Source organism: Dermochelys coriacea, chromosome 18, assembly GCF_009764565.3.
Source record: "Dermochelys coriacea isolate rDerCor1 chromosome 18, rDerCor1.pri.v4, whole genome shotgun sequence".
In the NCBI taxonomy this organism is placed as follows: Eukaryota; Metazoa; Chordata; order Testudines; family Dermochelyidae; genus Dermochelys; species Dermochelys coriacea.
In genome coordinates, this window is record NC_050085.1 from 6,968,902 (window position 1) to 6,991,147 (window position 22,246).

General features: G+C 52.3%; 1 protein-coding gene across 5 annotated transcripts in view; it reads left to right on the forward strand.

Moving 5' to 3' along the window:
- ARHGEF10L (Rho guanine nucleotide exchange factor 10 like) overlaps positions 1 to 21,363 on the forward strand; it is a 115,747-nt gene extending 94,384 nt beyond the window's left edge. For all 5 annotated transcript variants that reach the window (XM_043499901.1, XM_038376696.2, XM_043499902.1 and 2 more), the window contains 3 exons: positions 10,215 to 10,389; positions 18,358 to 18,480; positions 20,322 to 21,363. In XM_043499901.1, the coding sequence (XP_043355836.1) occupies positions 10,215 to 10,389; positions 18,358 to 18,480; positions 20,322 to 20,836 (813 nt within the window). In that variant the 3' untranslated portion in view covers positions 20,837 to 21,363. The remainder of the gene's footprint in view (positions 1 to 10,214; positions 10,390 to 18,357; positions 18,481 to 20,321) is intronic.
- The last annotated feature ends 883 nt before the right edge of the window (positions 21,364 to 22,246 follow it).

Consider the following 22,246-nt stretch of genomic DNA (forward strand, 5'->3'; position numbering starts at 1 on the left):
ATCCAAGGTTGCTCAGTAAGGATGTGTTAAAGCTGAGTGGGATATGGTTTTTCCATCCTGAGTCTGAAATCTTTTCCTTTCTCAGTTTGGGTCAAAAAGCCCAAATCTCAAATATTTGCAAACCAAAACCCCAGGTTTTGTGGTCAATTGAAACATTTTGTTTTGACTTCAATCTTTTTTCCTCTTTTTAGACTTTTTTTTCCCTAGTCTCCTTAGCGTAAATTTCCAAATGAAAAGTCATTAACTGGAAAACCACAAATTTTCTTTTCATTTTGAAAATATCCAAATGTGCCGTTTTGAGGAGAAAAAAATCTTTCTTTGGAGTCAGGAAATTCCTTGAACCTGACCCTGTTTCATGAACAGCTTCAGTTTCAGCAAATCAGCATTTGTTGCGGGGGGGAATCCATTGGAAAAATTCCCAGCCAGCTTTAAAGGTGACAGAGCCGGGAACTGGAATCCGGTTCTGAGTCCCACTCCTTAACCCCACATTCTTCTCAAAATACCAGGCTCAATCCAGGCTCCCATTTCAACTCAACAAGAAAAACTCCCATTGACTTAAAGGTGGTTGGACTGGGCCCCAGGTTCCCGAGAAGGCTGCTTCTTATCAACGGCAGGTTGGAAGTTTCCTAGCACGACTGATGTCTCATCAATACTAATGACTTTTCCTGCCTTGCCTGCTGCTCTGTGGATTTATAGGGCCTCTATTTTATATAGACATTTCTAGGTCCATAAATACTGTGCTCTCTAGGTAAGCTTGTGGCAGCATTTCCAATATAATATTCAGGATTTTATAACTCCCACCATAACATTTTGCTCTGAGCTGGGACATGGTGCGTAGGCTCTTGGCCCAGGAACTGGTTTTATTGTTAAACTGGGGGAGGGGGATAATAAATCAGCTGTTCGTCTGCTTTTAATCAAGCTACTAACGCATGCTGGCGGAGGTAAGAATGAGCACAGGAAAGGTCGTCCAGGGATTAGGACACTAGCCTGGGACTTGGAAGACCCTGGTGTTCCATCCCTGCTCTGCTACCCACTTCTGCATGCACACCTTGTGCAAGTCACTTAGCCTCTCTGCACACTAGTTCCCCCATCCCGTAAAATGGGGATAATAGCCCTGCCCTTCTCACAGAGGTGTTGTGACCCTAAATCCATTAACAATGGCAAGGTGCTCTGACACGATAGTGATAGAAGTAGCTTGGATGCGATCCCCCAAGCAGAGTTATTTTGAACTCTGCACTGGTATGGAATTAGAGCAACTCCTCTGACATCCAGGGGAGATAGTTATGTTGGTGTAAATCAGGAAGGAGAAAAAAACCTGACTTTGTGTTAGAGATTTCCATTTGGCCTGAACCAAAATACCAGACCCAGACATCTCTAAACTGAGAGCTGGATGCCAGACTCTGTAGCTTGGACTCATGCACCTAGTCAGAAGTCGTAGCCATGTTCCTACATACCATCCCATCACCTGTGAAGCAGAGGGTATGTAAAAAGACTGAGATTTTCACCCACTTGGCTTCCAAATCCCCTAGATGGCTTTGAAAAAAGTCTCTAAAGCCTGCAGATTTTATGTATTTGCTGGATGCCCATAGGGTCAGATTGGATGGAGCATTAAAAGGGTTCATTTAAAGCAGTACCAAACTCCAGACTGGACTTCCTGTGGCTTGTGGCTTTCTTTCCTTTCTTGTGCCTCAGATATGAACAAATAGCTGCCTCTTTTATTTTTAGCTTTCCAGGAAACAATTAGTCTCTTCTACGGCATGTCTTTGAGTGCATCAGATTTGATGCGACAGCAGTTTAGTGCATTGTTTTGGCCGTTCATTGTTCTCGGGGGTCTAATAGCACCACGGAAGTGATTAAACTACTGGGGACTCTGCATAACCCAAGGGAGCTGATCCAGTGAGATCCTTTGGATAATGGGCAGAAACAAAATCTGTCTATGAGATGAGATCTAGACATAGGGTAGTTGCCCAGTCCTGACTTTTCTGTTGAAAATTCCTATTGCCTAGCACCCCAGTCCAGGAATGGGACCTCATTGTTCTAGTACGTGTGTATACACACACTCTCTCTCTCTCTCTGAATTGAATCCTGGGATGCATGAACATCCTGGGGGAACCTTGAGTAGGAAGAGGGGTTATTTTACTGCTGCATTTGGCACTGGTGCAACCACAGCTGGTATCCTATGTCCAATTCTGAGGCCCCCAATTCAGCAAGAATGTTGATACATTGGAGAGGGTTCAGAGATGAGCTATGAGAATGATTAAAAGCATGCCTTAGAGTGAGAGACTCAAGGAGCTCAATTTATTTAGCTTAACAAAGAGAAGGTTAAGGGGAGACTTGATCAGTTTATAAGTAATTAGATGGGGGAACAAATAGCTGATAATGGGCTCTTCGACTGAGCAGAGAAAGGTCTAACACGACCCAGTGGCTGGGAAGTTGAAGCTAGACACATTCAGACTGGGAATAAGATGTACATTTTTAACAGTGAAGGAAATTAACCATTGGGACAATTTAGAGTTTTGTGGTGCACTCTCCATCACTAAATCAGGATTGGAGGGTTTTCTAAAAGATTTCCCAACAGCTGCACATAGAGGGAGCACCCGGTCGGGCCTTTGTGTAGCACTCCTCTGCCAGGCCTTTCAAAGAGATTTACAAAAGCAGGTAAGTATTAGCCCCATTCCCACAGGTGGGGAAACTGAGGCACAGAATGGCAAAATGCCTTGCCCAAGGTCCCATGGAGGGTCAGTAGCAGAGCAGGCAGGAGGACCCCTGCATGAGGGTATATCGAGGATGTAACTTAACTGGGAAATACAGCAGAATCCTCCAGCGTACATCTGCAGGCAGGGCTTAGTAAGCGCCTTCCCTGCATTACAATGGGTCTGCGTGTTTGCCGGCTCTTTATTCAATGGGCAGCATTCACAAGGCCTGTCTGGTTGGGGAATAGTGACTTTCCAGCGTGGCAGCTAATTTAGTAGATAGAGCATTGGAGGCGTGGGGGGAGGGAGTTCCCTAGAGCATGAGCGGGGGTGGGGGCATGGAAGGGTATCTATAGGTCAGTGAAGATTGAAAATAAGCTCTCATTTAAATGAATAGGAAGTTGGTATTTGCCAGACCTGAATTCAATTCCCGGTACACTTGAGCTGAACAGATCCCTGATGGAGGTGGAGGGTGGGGGTGTGAGAGAGACCCCTTCACCTCTGGATTCTGAGAGGGGAGTGGATGTGAGCAGCAGTTTGGAGGATGCCTTTGGGTAGGCAGGTGGCATGTCCCGGGCTGTGGAAAGGGTGTGGGTGAGGGATTTGCTTGTTACGTCATTGTATTGGCTTGTTATAAATGCTCTCCCATTGTTCCTGCTTTTGGGGTCTAGGCTGTGCAACCCTTAGTGCACTAAGTAGCCCCTTGCTCAGGTGAGCAACGTGGCTGACTTCAATAGGAGTGAGTAAGTGCTACTATGGGTAATTCAGGGATGCAGAACCCATTCGTACACAGTGCAGTGTGTGCTGACTGGTTGCTCCTCCCCAAAGCTGGCCGCATGTTAGCATGGGAAGCACTTTGGTACTATGCAGGAGTCAACGGGATTACTCCTGATTTGACCCCTCAGTCAATCGACTTCTTGTCGTGGCTTTAGCAGCCTGAGCCATGCAGCAATTCAGTCTCTCTGCATCTGTCTCAAGCGTGTCCTTGATTAACATCTCTGAGCAGCTCCCATCCCCCGTGTCTCCAAAGATCAATATGTCACTAGTTGCTGGTTTCATGTAACTTCTCCTTTCTCCAAATTAGCTTTGTTTGTGTCCCTTTGAGGTGAAGCTGAAATGCAGCAAAAGGTCAGTGCTGAAATCGGACCTCTTCCCACTCAGGAGACCAGCCCAAGGGCTGGAGATGGTGATACAGCAGTAGTTGAACTTGACGTCTAGATGTGGGGTGGAAGGCAGGGGAACCTACTTCCTCATACCAGGAGTTTGGGGGCTCGTGGAAATGGCTGGGTCTGACACCGGGTATGTCTTTTACAAGATCCTCCTATTCAGCTGAGCCAGCGCAGATGGAGAGAGAGGGCCATCACCCTTTGCTCCAGTCCCAGGACCCCTCCCCCCGATCTGCTGCACCCTCCATCGCCTTCTGGTCCTGTTACCTTTGAGCAATCGCTAATAGTGCGGAACTGTGGTGGTGGGTTTTGATGTGAATGGACACCCACTGGGGACCAGGCTGGCTTCTAGCTGTGTTGGGACAGCTTTGTTGCTTCCGGGACAATCCGTTGTCTCTGGATTTTAAGAACAACCATTCACCTTGAAAAGACCTTGGTCAAGCGCCTTCCGAGACCTGAAAAGAGGATGGTGACACCTGGTTACCCAGCGTTACCATCTTGATGGAGTTTGTCAGCGTGGTTCTCATTAAGCTGCTTCATTTGGGGGGACAAACTCATGGCTAGGTGGCAAGGGGTCATACCTGCTTTCAGATCAGCCCTCTCTCACTCTCAACCAGCCTGATGATGAGGTGTTGGGTGCTGGGAGGGGACCAGTATGTCTCGGTGATGCCAAGTAGTCAGTTTAGAAGCTACACTAAGGGGCTCCTGTCTAGTTCTCCTCAGCCAGAGGCTCTGACGTGGGACTTCAAAGGGCATGGCAGAGGGGGATGCGGATGGCCCCACTGGTGAAGAATAAATATCTGCTACTTGAAGGCTGGTGTGGGGGCAGGTGGAACCTGAACGTTCTCACCTGACTGGTGGGAGGGGGGCTGGATTCCAGCTCCTCCAATGTGTGGGACAGGACAACATCTCATTTAGAGCATTGGCTGTCTTGCTGTTGGCTTCCTGGGGAGCAGGACCAAGCTGCTAGTGGCTCTGGGTTATAGGCTGCGTTGTCTCAGTCAGGCGTGGCAGTCAGGAGATCCCAATGACCAGCGCGGGAAATTCAATGAAGACTCATGCATCCTAACATGGTGGTGCCTCTCTCTTTATCAAACAGTGCACTTGGACTTAACGGTGGCACGTATCTGCTTTCTGAGCACGGGCCATCTGAAGTCATCAGTGTCTTGCAAAACTCCCGAGCTAGTCCCCTCTAATCTTTCACCCTACTCTTTGCCATCTCCAGGGTAAAGAAGTGAAATTTTCCACATGGAATCCACCTTCCCCTTGAAAGCCCTTTGGCCTGGGTGGAGCCCACATCTTAGTTCCTTAGATCGTGAGCAATTTGGGGGAGGGACCATCTTTCTTGTTTATATCTGTGTGGTGACTAGCGCAACTGGGACCTGATTGAAGCCTCTAACTGCAACACAAATAATCGTGATGCTTCTCTTCTAAGCCTGACTTGCACAGTTGCGCTCTTCCCTACCTCCCCAGCCATTATCCCAGTTTTGGGGTGTGTGTGGGGGGAGGGTAACAAGGGTCCTTTGTACATTACAAATCCCTGTGTTCTCCACACTCGGAGAAGCCATTTTGCTCAAGAAGTTTGCGATGGATGGGATAAGCCAGCTGAGTTCTAGCACTGGAAAGCTGGTGGCTTTTGAAAATTTGTTCTAACTTCTTTTGACCTCCCATAACTCAAAAAAGAGGCAGCGTGTAAACTTCAGGTTTATTTCATGCCCTGATTTTCACTCCCTGGGGCCGTATTGGTTTTTTTTTTTTAGGTGAGTTGTAACACCGATGTTTTCAGTTATTGGAGGTGAGCTCTGGGTGTTGGAATGTGTCATGGGAAGTGTTTTGGCAAATGTTGCAGCTTTATCCCAACTGATTGGTAGGTTTGGGGTAAAAGTTTTTAGAAGCACCTAATTCTCCCTTTCAAAAGTGACTGGGGTACTTAGGCGTGGAAACGCCAATGACCCATCAATGAGCTGTAAGCTCCTGAGTGTCTAAGGGCTTATCTGCACGGCCAGCCATGGTATGAATCTACAGCATGCTAGCTTGCCGTGCACTAACGGCACTAAAAGTTCTGTAGTGCATGTTGCCATATTCCTGTTTGGAGTGGTTGCTCAGATACATGCTTTTGAGATTGATTTGTCCTTTATGATTCATAGCTTATTTTTGTTAAGGTATGAACGATCCATTGTGAGCATCTACTTTGACTTCCTGGAGGAACTCAGAAGCCCTGACTCCACACCCTATTTTTAAACGATTCAAATTCCTTTCCAAAGCCAGGAAGAGTATAGAAGAGTCCTTGCTCTAATCTCTAGACCTCACACTGCCCAGGGCCAAGAACAGAACCCAGGAGCCCTGACTCCAAGGGTATGTTTTTATGAGCCCGTAAAATCCACTAGGGTCATAAAATCCACTGTTGCTGTAGATTTTATTCTGAAGGCACTCAGATGCTAGGTTGATAGGCAGTGGTATAAAACCCTTAGACAGCAAGACATCAGCATAGTACTGAAATCTGAACTGCAAATCTCTTTGGGGTTGACCAGTGAAATTCTCAGAAAGTTGATTGAATGGGCAGTGGGTTCCCCACCTTAACCCTAGCGTCCCTGCTAAGGTGAGCATTTACTCTGCTTCACTGGGGTGCTGCACAGACACAACGGGAAGTGTGATCCCTGCCGATAGTTCCCCTGAAAGGACACAGGGTTTCCCTATACTTGGATCTGGTGGGTGATTCCCAGCTTCCAGGAGCTTACCCGTGGGGGCTCTGAGCAAGCTCACGTGCTAACAATAGAAGGTGGCTGCAGCAGTGTGAGTGGCGGGATTGGCTCGCTGCCCCTGGCTAGCGTCTCATGGTTGTGTACTAAGGTGCCACAAGTACTCCTTGTTGTTTTTTGCGGATACAGACTAACACGGCTGCTTCTCTAAAATCGGCCTCTCCTGTTGCTCGCGCTGCTGTGGCTATATGCTGTTTTTAGCACACTAGCTCAATGAGAGCTGGGCATCGCACCCCCGGCTCCAAGTGAAGACATAGGAAGTGGGGCAGATCTGAAGCACTGCAGGAAGGTGCTGCGGGCGTCTTTGGTGACTTCGGAGAAGCAAAATACTGCTGGCTGACTCTTTTGGGCTTGGGGCACTGGATCCCAAAACCCCAGTGTGAAGGTTCTAAATCGGAGAGCTTAGAAAATAGAGGCAACGACTTCGTCACCTGCTGGACAGTCACTGATGTGACGGGCACATTTTAAAAAAAAGAGCATAGCTCGTTCCAAGCAAGAAAGTTGGGGTAGTCTGTGAACTTCCTAGCAAGCTGACAGCCTGAACGTATTCAGGCCATCGGGATGCTGGACTTGAGAGCTCCTGGATCTGACCTTTCTCTAGCTCCGGGTCCCAATGGAACCTGTTGAACAGTCTCCCTGAGTTTGTTTCCGTTAGCCTGTCCTAGTATCTGCAGCTCTCTCTAGTTCCTAATTCCACCAGATGCTGGGTGCTGCTTTAGAGCCCACTCGTGACACTGCTTGGCCCTGTTGTTTCTAGTTCACTGCAATATTTATCTTCTCGGAAATGAATCTGATTCGCCTTGTCTTCTCCCGCATGCAGCCTGCCAGGCCCTGTCCTCTGCAAGGCAGCATCCTCTCGCAAGAAAGGACAATGGGCATTCCCTTCTCTACTGTAACAGAAGAATGAGCAGGTTGGGGGGACCCAGGCCGAGGGAGGGCATGAGAGTGAGTAACTTAAACCGTGATGGTCAGTAAGTTTTATGTTCTTATCGAATATAAATTGTGAAGGCCTGCAGCGGGGGCAGAATTGGTTTTTAAAGCATTGTAAGGTTCAGTAGCTCTGCTGATGCCTTTTAAAAGAGCCCAGAGGGGTCCCAGGTAGACTTGTTTCTCCGGAGTTGTAACAAGAATCTATTTCCTGCACCAAATCTTTATTTTAATTGAATTCTGACAGCCAGGGTCTGGGTTGCGATTGTTGCTGTTGTTGCCTCTCAGGCTGGGGTGGGTCGAAGTTATTCAGGCCTCCTGTGTCGGAAGGAGGGAGGAATATGGCCAATTTGCAGACAGATCTTTGCTCATCGTTTCCATCCAGGATATGGGGGTGACGCTGAGAAAGCAGGTCCCTTCGCTGCTTGAAATGCCCCAGAGTGGAACTAACTTGGGTACCTACAGGTGGTTGAATGGAACCTAGTCAGCTGGTAGGTGCTAAAGCAGCATCACCATCTTGCTACTCTTGTTTTCCCCTCCTGGCACCATCTCTCTCCCTTCGGGGTAACTGGGGAGGTTGCAGCTAGCTTCAATGCTGCTCAACAGACCAGCTGCCCATGCGGAAGATGATTGCAGCGGGAAGTGGGCTGTAAGATGAGGGTCTCACTAGGTGACCCCATGGCCCATTTCTGCAGCTGCAGAGCCAGCCACTAGAGGAAGCCCAAGCTAACAAGCTATTCCTGTGCTTGGAGAAAGTCTGTGCAAAGGCAAGGAAGAAGAATGAAGAACTTGCCTGCGCTGGGCGTGTTTGCATCAGCATAGTTACACCAGTGCAAACCTCTAGCCCTAGTGTAGTCACTCTGCACTGGTGTAAAAATGGTCAACCCAATTTTTTGAATCTGGGCCCCATCTCCTGACTGTCTCATTCTTGTGTCTCTTCAGTGGCTCTCCACACAACCTCAGGCCTGGTCTGCACTAGGAAATTAGGTTGATATAACTACGTCGCTCGGGTGTGAAAAATGCACTCCCCAGGCGCATCACTTATCCAATTCCCGTTAGCAAGCGCTGGGGCAGCGTTGTCTGGGAGCCTCAGAGCTGGGCCGAGCGCCTGTCTTTCCTGCCAACAGATGGAGTGCGCTCAGCTCAATAGCCGGGAGAGACCTCGGTCTTGGGAATGTACAGTGAAGTCTGTAGCCTGTTGTTCTTGGTGACGCTGGTCTCAGCAGGAAGCCAGTTGCTCAGGGTGGGAGGCAGTCCTAGCGAGTATTGGGTCCTCTCGCGAGGTGTGGATTTGGGGTAGGGGGTGGAAGAGCTTTTAGCTGCTCCTGTTGCAACATCCAAAGGCCCATGTGATTTCCTGGTTAACCAGGCAGACTGCTCCTCCACCTCTGGAGCACCCTTCCAACCCTGATATTCTATGATCTATGATCTGCAAAAAGTTCAGGGTCTGCGAATGGGAGATTCTGGTTTGCTCCATTTACACAGGTTGGGGCCATTTGCAAAATTGAGCCCCAGGTTTGCTTTTCGGTTCCCCTCACATGCAAGGGTGTTTGGATCCAGGAGTTGGGCGCAGGGTCTCTAGGGTGGGCAGCAGGCCAGGCTAAGCTGCTTAGTCGTGGTTTCGTGTGTGGTGGCAGCCGTGTGGAATGAGGGGCCCCGGCGGAAGGGGCACTGTTTCACTTGCACTCACAGGGTGGTTCTGCTAGGATCGCTTAGCAGGAAGATGGGAGCAGAGGCTGTGAATTCCTGCGCCCTATGGGCACTGTAGGGAACAGCGCTATCTGCATGCGCTCGGATTGGTGGGGGTGGTTTAAAATTGAGACCTGGCTGATTAGAAACCAGCCCAGACCATTCCCCTGGTCTGAAGTGCTTCTGCTTCACCCCAGGGCTTCTCTCTTAGGCCTGCTTTCCCCTGGTCACACTGGCTGGTCTCTGCTTTCATGCCTGTAGCCACTAGACATTCTTCCTCCTACCCCATGGGGGAATAGGGTGGCATTGATCCTACCAGTAATTTGGGGATCCTCTGTTGTGTCCCCCTTGCTTTGCAGGCATATGGGAAATGCCCCACCTCCAATTAATAATAATCCCGAGCTCTTATTTAGCACTTCCCTTAGAAGATCTCAAAGTGCTTTGCAAAGGAGCATGGGATCATTAACCCCATTTTACAGATGGGAAAACTGAGGTACTGGGAGGTGAAGTGTCTTACCCCAGGTCATCCAGCATGTCAGTGGCAGAGCCAGGAATAGAATCTGGGTATCCTGAGTCCCAGCCCAATGCTCCATTCACATCCCAACATTTGCCTGTGATTTTGTAACCAGTTACTAGCCCAGTCACCTCGACTGGCCATGCCAGCACTGCACCCAGTTCCGTTGGTGCAGTGTTGTGCCATGGCAGCCATGTTTGTGTTTCCATGACCGTGCTGCCTAACTGGGTTTGCTCTAGTGCATTGTGGGAAATTGGGGACAACTATGGGTGTAGAGAGTCCTGTCCACCCAGCAGAGAGATCCCACTTGCTGGCTCCAGGAGTTCCCACCGTGCAGGGTGCAGGCACCTGCCATCTTTAGTTCCCTCCGTGCACCCTGCGTTACGGGCCATTCAGCACCTGCCCTGTGATAACGTGCTCCACAGCGATGCCCCCTCTCAACCCTCCTCTTTCGTACCCCCCGCAGCAAACCTTTGAGGCCCACCCGGACGAGGAAGCCAGTGTGACGCACATGATCAAGGCGGGCAGCGGCGTCTGGATGGCCTTCTCCTCGGGGTCCTCCATTCGCCTCTTTCACACAGAGACCCTGGAGCATCTGCAGGAGATTAACATTGCAACGCGGACCACCTTTGTCCTGCCAGGTAGGGGTGGCGGGGGAGGGCAGGGCTGTTTGTTAGGGGGCAGCCCACTGAGGATCAGTCCCAGGGCCGGTGGGTGTGTGGGGGAAGGCCACTCCCTACGTGCTTGGGGTGCTAGAGAGGCTTTGAGGAGCGGGGGAGCATCTCCATGGGAAGAGCTTGACCCTCTGGAAATGGGAAGGCTGGATGTCATCTTGGCCACATGCTGTGACAGTAACAGTTGCTGGCAATGACCTGGCGGCCCGGAGCCAGCTGTTCTCAGGGAGGTGTGGGTTTGGTGACCTCCTCCAGCCTCTTCATCCCAATGCTCAGGCCGTGGGTCCACGTGGAAGGGGCCCTTGTGTCTGGGGTGAGACAGGCTGCTTTAGCACCCGTGGGGCCCAGCAGCAGAGCCTTGGCAGGAGTCAGGCCTGGCTTTGTCGTAGCCGCAGAGTGGGCGTGACTGCGGGGAGATGCCGCGGGGAGGAGGCGAGTTTGCTGGAGGTCTGCAATGCCGATCTTTGGGGGGAAAACCCATTCTTCCTTCCTGCGAACCAGCAAAGAAAATCAGCCCTGAGACAATTAGTGCCAAGAACGTGTTCTCCCCCTGCCCCGATTAGCGGAGTAGAGCTTCTGCGGTGTTCATGCCGCTCCCAAGACATCCATTGTCTCTCTGGAGAGAGCACTTCCTGCCTACGAGCAGCGGGGGTGCTGTTCTGAGCAGGCTGGCTTGATTTTTCTCTGGGCTTCAGATTCTCCTTTCCCTCACTTGCTCATTGCCAGGAACCCATGGCCCAACCAAAACTTCGCGGTTGTTGCCATGTTGTGCCTGATCGCTGAACCCTGATCCTCCTGTTAGCAGTGTAGGGGCTTATGACACACAGTTGAGCAGTTCTGATACTAACCACTAGGGAGCAGTGGTGCTCACACCCCACTTTGTTGCACTGTAGACCCTTTCTGCTTTAAGCCTCCTCTCCACTTCCCTTTTGTCCACATGGTCGGTTCCCATTCCAAACTCTCCTCCATCCTGTTCAGGGGCATGCACAGGAATTGGTATGACTGCTTTTGGAGGGGCATTTTCTGTGCCCCCTGCAGCTGGAGAGACTGTCTCCTTCCCCCCGGATGTGACCAGAGAAGCTGCCCCCCGCGCGGTTGGAGGAGCTGGTTCACCCCGGGGCTGGTGGAGCTGTCACCTCCAGCCCAAAGGAGCTCGCTTTCCCTGCCCTGGCCCCAGAGTTCTATGCTCCCACTGATTGGGGGTTCCCGTGCCCCAGCTTGCCCCGCCCCCTCCTTGCGCATGCCCTTGATCCTATTCCCCTGTGTGGATTAACTGGTCAGGTAGCGCCGCCTCCAGTTGAGCTAGCTGCTCTGTTTGGACGAACGTTGCTTTGTCCAGATGGCCAGACACTGACTCTGAGCCATCTGGTCTCTTACCATGGGGCCAGGGTCTCTTACCAGTGTAGCTGCAGGCTGGAGAGGAGTTTGCCTTCTCCATCCCCAATCCCTCCCATGCTTTAACCAGGAACGAGGCCGATTTTTGCATGAGGATCAGCGCTTCGGTAGCGTCTCGTGGTAGGGGGGTGAAGATCTGCAGAGAAACGACCCCTTCCAGCCCTGCTCCCATAAGCTTTGCGAGCATCCCGTTCATACAGGACACACACGGCAGATGGGCCAAACCCACCCTCCCTAGGGGGAACATTCACCCCTTGAAATAAACAACCCCCTGCATTCAAGGGGAAAAGCCGCTTGGCAGCATCTCTGTCCTGAGCCCTGCCTCAGCCCCGAAGCAGTGCTGGGAAGGGGCTGTGTTTATCATTAAAGAGGCGTATGGGCCAGACACGCTGCAGAACTCCAGCTAATTGCTCGGCGAATGGAGCCAGATGGGCAGTGACGGCTTCTGTGGGAAACGGCCTTTGTCTGATGCCTGCATATGGTGCCTCTATGAGGAAGCATCTTTCTTGCTGCGTTTTTGGCCAGGATTCTTAGCTGGTGATTTGAAAAGCTGTTCCCCGCTTTACCAGCGGCCTGACAGATGAGGCCCCTTTCTGGACTGACCCCTACGGCTGTTCTCCTCTGCCTCCTTCCCAGCCGATGTAGAGCCGCTGGATGCCTGCAGAGTATTTATGGCCGGCTTTGCCGGAGGGTAGAGGGAGGGGGTGGAGTGGGAAGGGTGAATGGAGAGGGGAGGGGGAAAATGGGGTGTAGGAGATGCAGGGAGAAATCCCCCACTTCGGAGCATGGATCCTTTTGCCCACACTCACCCTTGCACAACATTGGAGACCCAATCCTCTGAGAGGGGGAGAAGGAGACTGCATTAAAATGACAGGCCTGGCCCTTTAAATTTCCTCCTAGCCTTCTCTCATCTTCCCTTTCAAACAGCAACTCAGGGAGCTTCCCGCAGGGTGGATTCTCTAGGATGACTCTTAAAGGGCCAGGACTGTCCCCCCAGCGAGGGACTGTCTGAAAAGGGGCCTGGTCCCCCCCAGATTAAAATGACTGGTGCGATCCTTCGTGCTGGGCTGCCAGGTGTGGTGCAGCCGCCCGTAACTCGTCTGCCTTCCCTCAGGGAGGACGTTGTTCTGTCTCTGGTCCCTGTGTTTTTCCCCCCCCCAACCCCCGCAACTAGCACGTCTCACCCTAGAGCCATGATCAGCAGCTAACCAGAGAGGGGGGACCGTTTACCCCCAAGCCCACAGCAGCATTAGGATTCTTGGCAAGTCCTCTAGCCATTAGAAGGCAAGATGATCCCAAATGCCTGTCCTGACTGATCCAGAGGGGTAGCTCTGTGGTTGAAGCACAGAACTGCCTTGGCTTCTCCTGTTGTAAAATGGGAATGATACTTATTTGCCGCCCCCTCTGATTCAGGAGACTTAGGTTCTATTTCCCAGCTCGGCCATTTATTTACGGTGCGACCGTGAATGTTTAGGGAAAGTTTTCCGTGCCTCAGTTTCCCCAGCTTAAAAATAGGACTAGTGATCCTTCTCCACCTTTGTCAAGTGCTTTGAGGTCAGTGGATGAGGGAGGAGCCTGCTGGGAGGAGGGGGGTGTTTATGACAAGTATAGCTTCATTGTTTCGGCTTTGTTAAACACTCTGTTGTTGTCAGGATCCATGTGGCCTAATTACTTCACTAGGTCGCATTTAAAATTGATGAAGGCGCTGGTGATGCCAAATGTCTGCCCTGCAGAAGGCTGTTCAGCACTGAGTGAAATGATTTGCGGGCTGTGTCAGGGTCCCGGTGGAACCACCTTCACTTCTTGGCAGCCTCTGCTGACAAGTCAAGTTATCCACTGAGCTCCCTCCTCATCCCGAGAGAGGGCCAGTCCCCACATGTCAAGGGTGATGCACATTGGCAGGGCAGCTGGGGGGAAAGTTTGCCTGGTCCCCGCTCTGTGGTTACATAGAGAACTTGAGTCTCTTTGGTCATCAGGCTGGCGCACAATTCTCATGCACGGTTTAAAAAGACCCAGACGAAATCCTAGTGCTTGGCTGCCTGGGGAAACTTGCACCAGTGTCATAACATCGATACAGTTGCACTGGTGGAAACCTCGAGTGCAGATACCCTACACTGGTGCAAACTGGAATTTGCACCAGGGCCTGTCACATTAGGGCCTGCCACATTTTTGTACTACTGCAATGGACACACTTTAGAAGTTTACACGCTGCTGTAATTCACATCACTGCAAGTTTCCCTAATCTAGGCAAGGCACTAGATCTTAAAGTCCTTTACTGATCCCTCCTGGAGAAAGTTGTACCCAGAGATCACCTCTTCTGTGTTCTCGTCTGTTTGCTATTATTTTATTACCAGAGTCGTCCGCATAGAACAGGATCTCTTGCTTCTCACCGGCTCATCTGCCAATCTCTCCCATTTCCCCCCACCCCTCTCTAAATTGCAATCGTACGTTTGTGGAGTCAGTTGTTTTCAAGGCAACCGATTGCGATATTGAAAAAACTAACCACATCTAATGGGCCGATGAGAAGTCAGGAGCTGGTGAACTCAGTGGAAACAAAGATCCTGTTGTCATGCAAAGGCTTTTCAGTGCTAAAGGATTTCTTCTAATGGGCTGTGGGGATGAGAAATGCAGTCTGGGGGATTGACTCCCCAACAGAGGCGATTGTGAGCTGGCAACCCCTAAGAGTGAAGTTCTGCATTTATCCACAGAATAGCGATAGGTAGTGCCCTCTTAGGGTGACCAGACAGCAAATGTGAAAAATCAAGACGGGGGTAGGGGGTAATAGGATCCTATATAAGAAAAAGACCCAAAAATCAGGACTGTCCCTATAAAATTGGGACATCTGGTCATCCTATGCCCTCCCTCCGCCCCCCCCCCCTCACCCCACGCCCCGCCAGCTGCCCTGTTAACCATCCTGCCCTGGAAGGACTTGAGCCACTGGAAGGATGAGAGGTTTATGCCCCATTCATTCCTTGGCCTCTGAGACTAACGAGGAGGGGCAGTTTCTGATTTAATACAGTTCTCATGGATTGAGCCTCTATACTGCAGCTATAGAAAATTCAAAAATAGAATCGAAGCTGGCTTTTAAGGCCTTTTCTACTCGGGGGTGGGGTGGGGTGGGTTTGCCCACATTCCAGCCCCCAGCACAAAGGCACCAATGCAGATGCGTAGTGCAGAGAAGGTAAAACTGTTTTTTGCACTGATCCAGCTCTGTGTGTGTCTGAACTGTAATCACGGGTTGCCAGTCGAGTGGACGCACCCACTAGTTCTAATCTAACTGGCTGGGATACCAGAGGAACAGCGCTGCGGCCGAACGCGTGATTACGCAGGGTTCCAGCTGGGCTCGTCCAGCCTGCGCTGAAGCCCTCTGCGGTGCCTCATCACACCTCCAGGGCCCAAGCGAGCTAGATTAAAGCTAGCTGGGGTGTACCTACTGGACCTGCAGGCACGTCCTGGGATTGCCCTGCAGACATACCCCCTGTCTGACTGCGGTCTAGAATTGCCCTGATGCAGCTACGCCTCTGGCTGAAATCAGGGCAGTCCCACCAGTGAGGACCAGGCCTGAAGCTCGCCTTTAGAAATGGGCTGGAGCCCTGGATTTCGGGGGCTGACCCAAACTTCAAAGGGTGCGTTGGAATCAAGAAGTTCTGCTCCGTACCTATCGCTCATTTCACCCAAAGCACCAGCGGCCCTTTAAGAGCAGGGAAATCAACTGGGAAGAATTCTGAAATGTCATCATGTAAGTGGGTGGGGTGTTTTTTGTTTTTTTAGGGCATGTTAAAAAATTGATCACTTCCTTTTCTTCCTGGGAGAATGAGGGTTTTGGCATTAATGCATTTTTGAACTTAGGAGCCCTCATCCTTTTTAACCAGACAGGTCATTAATAAAGTCTTCGTGGAGAGCCCTGGCTTTCTCACGTAGCTCAGCAGATATATTGCTTAGGTGAATCCAACGCCGCAGTGTTAAGTCGCCGTGATAAAATATTTATTTGCCATTAGAATCTTACTTTTTTTTTTTTTTTTTTTTGGATGTCTTGCTTTTCCTTTCTTGGAGCGGGAGGGGGGAGCCCAGCTGCAAAAGAGCCCTGAAGAGTTACGGATCTTATAAATGGGATTGCCAAGAGGTCTCACCGGAGATCGGGACTCTGTTGTGCTCAGCGCTGCACAGATGCTTAGGCCTTGCCTGCATGAGCAAGTGGAACCTTTTTAAACTATACTAGTATAGTTCAAGCGGTTCCACCCCCCTCAGCGTGGACACAATTACACTGGTATTGCTAATTCCCAAACAGGCAGGGAGATAAGATGTACCCATTTATTACTAATCCCTAGCTCTCATATAGCACTGCTCATCATCAGACCTCAAAGCCCCAGGTCAGTACCATTATCCCCATTTTACATATGGGGAAACTGAGGCACAGAGAGGGGGAAGTGAGTTGCCCAGGCCGGTGGCAGAGTCGGAGAATAGATCTGAGTACTAGTCCAGTGCTTTAGCCACTGGGCCACACTGCCACCACTATATCACTGTAACTTTGTCCACGCGCGGGTTGGTACTGGTACGTAACTGTTTTTTCTGGTAGAACTATTTCAGTGACAAAGAAAAAATCATACCCCTAACCAGTATAGTTGCCTCGCTTGGCTGCCTTTGCCCCAGAACTTACAGTCTAAATAGACAAGGTGAACAAAGGGTGTCAGGGGACACTGAGGCTCAGGGAAGAGTGCTCAAAACACAGCTCTCAAGCTGCCTCCTCTCCTTCTGCTTGCGTTCCTTGGTTTTTTGTCTTTTTTAACTGTTCGTTGAGGGGATGTTTTTAACTTTGAATTAGCCCCCGGATGGGAGAGAGGGGTGGGGAGGGGGCCGATCATGGATTAGGCCTGATGGGAGTCTAGCAGGAGGCGAGGAGCATTTCACAGCATGTGCAGGGAAAGGGGGGCAACCGAATGTGTACTGAGAACGGTTCCCGGGGGGAAGGCTGGGGGCCAAGCCTTCAGCCCTGAGCTGGGGATGGGGAGGACAGGATGCGCAGCTGGGCTCGTGGCTGGAGTGGAGGAGACGGCTGCTTAAGGGGATCGGAGCAGCTGCCCTTCTGCTGCGGTACTTGGGAATAGTGGGCGGCCACCTATCCTGCTCTGGCGCCCTCCCGCTCTGCAGCTCAGTGGGGCTGCCTGCTCCTCCCTAACCCCCTTGCTATTGCACATAGCCGGGGGCCTCGGGCCCTGCTGGTTCTCCTGTGCCCAGTGAATACTGGAGGGGGGTGGTGGTCTCCCTGGTGTAGCCGTGCCGGGGGGACCCCCAGTGTGGATGCACTGCCCTGCTGATGGGGGTATCAGTGGGGTCTGGCTGCATGAGGGGTTAGCACTTATTTAGCTACAGACAGTGCTAATCCCCTTGGTCAAGCCCAGCTTCTGGCCACTGCTTCACCCACCCCTCCTTATACCTGGGAGGGCTTCCCTTCCTGCCCCATGTCTGCTTGTGTCCTTTAGCTCATCCTGGGCTGAGATAAAGCGGGGGCATGTCATATTTCCCCATCACAAGCACAGGGACCCTGGTTGGCACAAAATGGCTTGGACATCCCAGCACTGTGCACTAGGCATCCCGCTCGTCATTCATCCTGCCCTGCGGGGTAGCTTGCCGGATCCCTGCCCCCCACGTGTGTGATATGAGCCAGCCCTGCCCCCACAACGTGCAGTGATCACATTGGGTGGATTTTTACCAACCGGCCTCAACCCTGGCCCCGGGTGGGGCGGAGAAATCTTCCTCTGTTTGGGTTCCCCTATGGAGCCTTGCCCTGCCACTTACCCCTCTCTCTGCTAGGGCCTCTCCTCCCCGCCCCACATCCTCCCTCAGGTGTGTCAGCGCTGGAGAGAGGAGACAGGCATCCTTGCTGAGCTGCCTGCTCCCCCTCCCTTGTTCTCCCGAATGTTGCCGCTAAAATGAAAAGACAGCGCAGCACTGATCACGCGGGAAGAGCTAATCTGGACTGACATCAAAAACATGTTAATTCATGGCAGCGAATTATCCGTCTCGTTGTCGGTGCCTAGAAACAAGAGGGTAGTCTGTTCTTGCATGGGAGAGGCACTCATGCATTCAGAGCGTAAAACATGGCTCTGGAATCGTGCCGTCAAAGCTTTGCCAGCGATGGCACCGGGGCCCTCGCCACGTGCTGCATGCTGGTGTCTCCTAGCCCCAGCTCTTCGGCAGCACCATCGCTGGGCGAGGGTGCTGGGTGGGTGTGGGCAGTGCTCTGCTTTCCCCGCCATCCCCCAGCCAAGCCGGCAGCTTGTTCCGTTTCAGCGTCCCCTGCTGATGCTGTGTTCTGTCATGCTCCCTTTGGAGCTGGCTTGTCCCTAGCCCATCTCGTGCCAATCCCCCCTTGCCTGATGATGCCAGTTAATGCCCCTCGGCATCCTGCTGGCTCTTATCCCCAAGCTTGCTGCTGTCGGAGTGCTCGTCTCCTGGTGCTCGTCTCACCCCCGCCACCACCTATTGCTGCAGCCTCTCCCTGGGGCAGATCAACATTCACTCCTTACTCTCCCCCAACAGGCCAGAAGAACGTCCGTGTCACCAGCCTGCTGATCTGCCAGGGGCTCCTGTGGGTTGGCACAGACCAGGGCATCATCGTGTTACTACCTGTGCCCAGGCTGGAGGGCATCCCCAAAATCACTGGTGAGTCTGCTCTTCTGGTACATCTTGCCCCTGGGAGTTGGGCTGGGCAGAGCGGAGGGTTCTCAGCTGGGCCAGGAGGAAGATCGTCAGCTCTGCGTTGGTGCTGGTAGACGCCGGCCAAGCTAGCGTTAAGCAGCACCTGGGGGCTGGTGGAGAATCGCTGCGGGACTGCAGAGACGTTGCAGTTGGCTCCTTCACACATCCTGCAGGGCAAGCAAAGTGCGAGCACTGGGATTTGCAAATGAGGCAAAGGGACCATGGCATCACAGTGGCATTTGGGCACGTCTCTCCCTTGGATTCCTTTGCAGATCCCAGCCGAGACCAAACGCAGCCCTGGAAATCCACCCTGTCGTGCTGCAGGCTCTGGGCTAGCGTGTCTGTTTTGTCAGCTTGCGTCGTGAGCTCCAGAGTGTGTTACCACCACGATCTCTGCAGCTCAGCAGGGTTTAGCGTGGCCAGCTCAGTGCTGGGGTGGGACGCCTCCCAGAAAAGCCCCGGGCCCTGCCATAGGTGCCGCCAGTACTCAAGCAGTGCACTGAGCCCGTGGTAAATCGATGCCCGGACGCACTGCCAGAGGGTGCTGCGCTGTTGGAAGCGTTGCCACTTGCGTGGGTCTCAGGACTGGAAGCCGTAAGCTCCGCTTGTCCTGGAATGTCCCGTATTTATCCACGGGTTTGCATAACCCCCTCTACCCCGGCACATGGGTGCGCCGGTGCATTTCGGTGCCCATCAGGCGCACATTACACAATGAAAGCCTGGCAAGTTGCTTTGTGTTCATGGGCACTCTCCCTCCCTGGGCTGGGACCATGGAGATCTGTTGCCTTGTCACACACCATGGGGGTTCTCATGGAGGAGACTTTAATGTGTGTCGTACCTCCCAGCCCCTTCTAGCATGGGACACGTGGGGCAAAAGGCCAGAATGAAACCCTTTGGGTCCTATCTCAGACAGCAGCCCCATGCTCCCTAGCTCAGCCATTGGGAGCCAGGGTCATTCTTCGCTGCACCTGGGGAAGGAGAGAGCATGGTAACCTCCGGGGATGAACTAGAAGGGCTGCAGGTCAGGGCTGGGGTGCCTTGGTGGAGCTGTGGGTACCAGGGCTGGAAACGCTCTGTATTTCCCCTCTATTCCCTCCCACCCACCCCAGCAGGTGCTGCTGAATGTCAGCAAACAGCCCCACTTGGGCACCATCTGATCCCCAAGAGAGGACGTGTTACTGTCGCTGGGTCAAAACTGTCCCCGTCACGACCACAGTGGGTGGGCTGAGCTTCCCTTTCAGGGCTGGCCACTGGGATTTCCCAGCATTCCCCTCCCCCCATTAATATGAATCTTGAGTCGCACTGCAGGAGAGTAAAAGGGGGCACAGCACATAGCCAGGGAACAGGGAGCCCCAGGAGCCATGAGGTGGGAGGGGACTTGGGACTGTAGGCAGAATCAGAGGGGGTGGAATGGGGAGCCATCGGCTCAGATGGGAAATGCTGGGTGTGGCATTGCCAGACCCAGTGGGTGCATGCAGCATGTCAGCCCAGATCCCCTTAATGATCAGTGGAAATTAGGAGGATCTGGGCCGTTGGGCCTGCTAGCAGCTCATGCACATCACGGAGGGCTGAGCGCACTGGCCCCCGCTCTCCTGGCTGGCGCAGGGTTAAGGGTGAGGAGTGGAGAGCTCGGGCCTGTCTGTGCATCTCAGAATAACGTGCTCTAGTTATCGAGGCAGCAGGGAGCTGCCGGGACTCGGCAGACGAGCCTTCCAATATTTATGAGGCGTGAACTTGATTTGTTTTCTGAAGCGTTTTCTGTTAATAAAACCTCTCTCTTGCTCTGCTCCCGGCTCCTCTCCCAGGGAAAGGCATGGTCTCTCTGAACGGCCACTGTGGCCCTGTGGAATTCCTGGCCGTGGCCATCAGCACCCTGGCCCCGGACGTGCTGAAGAACGACAAGGAGGAGGAGGGCGGCCAGGAGGAGAAGGCGGACGGCCTGTCTCCAGAGCTGTCTGCCCTCGACAAGCCCCCGGCCGGGGAGATAAGGAAGAAGGGGATCCTCCTGAAGTACCGCCTCCACTCCACCTCCCACCTGCCAGGGCAGCTGCTCTCGGTGAAAGAGGCCCCTCCGGCGCCGGGCGGGAGCACCCTGGAGCACAGCGAGGAGGACGGCTCCATCTACGAAATGGCCGATGACCCGGACGTCTGGGTGCGGAGCAGGCCGTGCGCCCGGGACACTCACCGCAAGGAGATCTCCTCGGTGGCCATCATCTCCGGCGGGCGGGGCTATCGGAATTTCAACCCCAGCAGCAAGCTGCCGGCCTGCAGCGAGACGGACAGCACTCTTCTCATATGGCAGGTCCCTTTGATGCTATAGCGTCGACGGCATCCGCTACCAGCAACGCAGCACTTGGGGTGGCTAACTCTGGCTCCGGAATAGTGCCAAGCCCCATGAGGAGCGGCCTGCACCAGGGAATGCTGGGATTGTATCTGCTACCGTCCCAGGCCGACCTAGGGAATGACTTGCCCGCTGCTCAGGAGGGGGTGAAGCCTCTTCCACTTACCAAACAAACGAACACCCCTCCTCACTCTCCCTTTTTTAAAGACTTTTTTCAAATGTACTATTATTTTTCTTGAGAAACCAGCTCGTTTTTTGGGGGGTTCTTTTACTGTTGCGGGGTGCATCGGGAGCAGCACCCTCCCTGCGGGCTGAGGAGGTTTGCTGAGCTCTTGGGCGCGTCCCTTCTGATGGGGGCGTGAGTGTCTGTGTGTCTGTGTGTGAATATATGAATATTATATATATATATAAATCTAATGCTGTATATTATTACGTGTATAAATAAAACCATCTGTATATATTGTGGCATCTGGAAGTGCAGGAATAAAAAGGAGGCGCACATGGCAGTCTGACGGGTACTGTGTTCTCTCAAGCTTTGCTGGCCGGACGCGTGGGGTTCAGCTGGGGCGCCCGGCAGACAATGTGGTGCATGTACCTCCAGGCCTTGATTTTGAGCTGGGCAAGAAACGGCTTTCCCAGCCATGAGGATTTACACTGTTTCAAAGGATGCCTGCTTTGGCATAGGGACGAATCCCACAAGCTTTCCATGTTTTCCATGACAAACCAGACCGCTCCCCCCACCGAAATAGCGGTGGTCGGGCCCTCAGCTGGGATGTGGGAAACCCAATTCCAGGTCACAAGAATCCTAGAAGCATGGGGCTGGAAGTGTCCTTGAGAAATCATCAAGTCCAGGCCTTACACTGAGGAACAACCAAGAAAACCTAGACCACCCCTGACAGGTGTTTGTCCAACTTGTTCTTTAAAATGCCAGTGATGGGGATCCCACAACCTCCCTTGGTAACCTATTCTAGAGCTTAACTATCCTTTATACCCCTAATATCTAACCTATATCTCCCTTGCTGCAGATTAAGCCCATTACTACTTGTCTTACCTTTAGTAGACATGGAGAACAAGTGATCACAGCCCTGTTTATAACAGCCCTTCATGTATTTGAAGACTGTTATCAGGTCCCCCCGCTCAGTGTCTTTTTCTCAGCACTTAACAGGTCCAGTTTTTAACCTTTCCCCATAGGTCAGGTTTTCTAAACCTGATTCGCCCCTCGTCTCCTACATCCCAGGTGAGCTCCATAACCATGGGGCTGCATGGACTGGAGAGCGCTTCCTGACTAAAGTTCTCTTGAAACCATCTCTTTCGCAGGAAAAGTTTCAGGGTTGAGAAATGGGCATTCTGTGATGAAGAAACATTTCATTGAAAAATTCCTGACCCGCT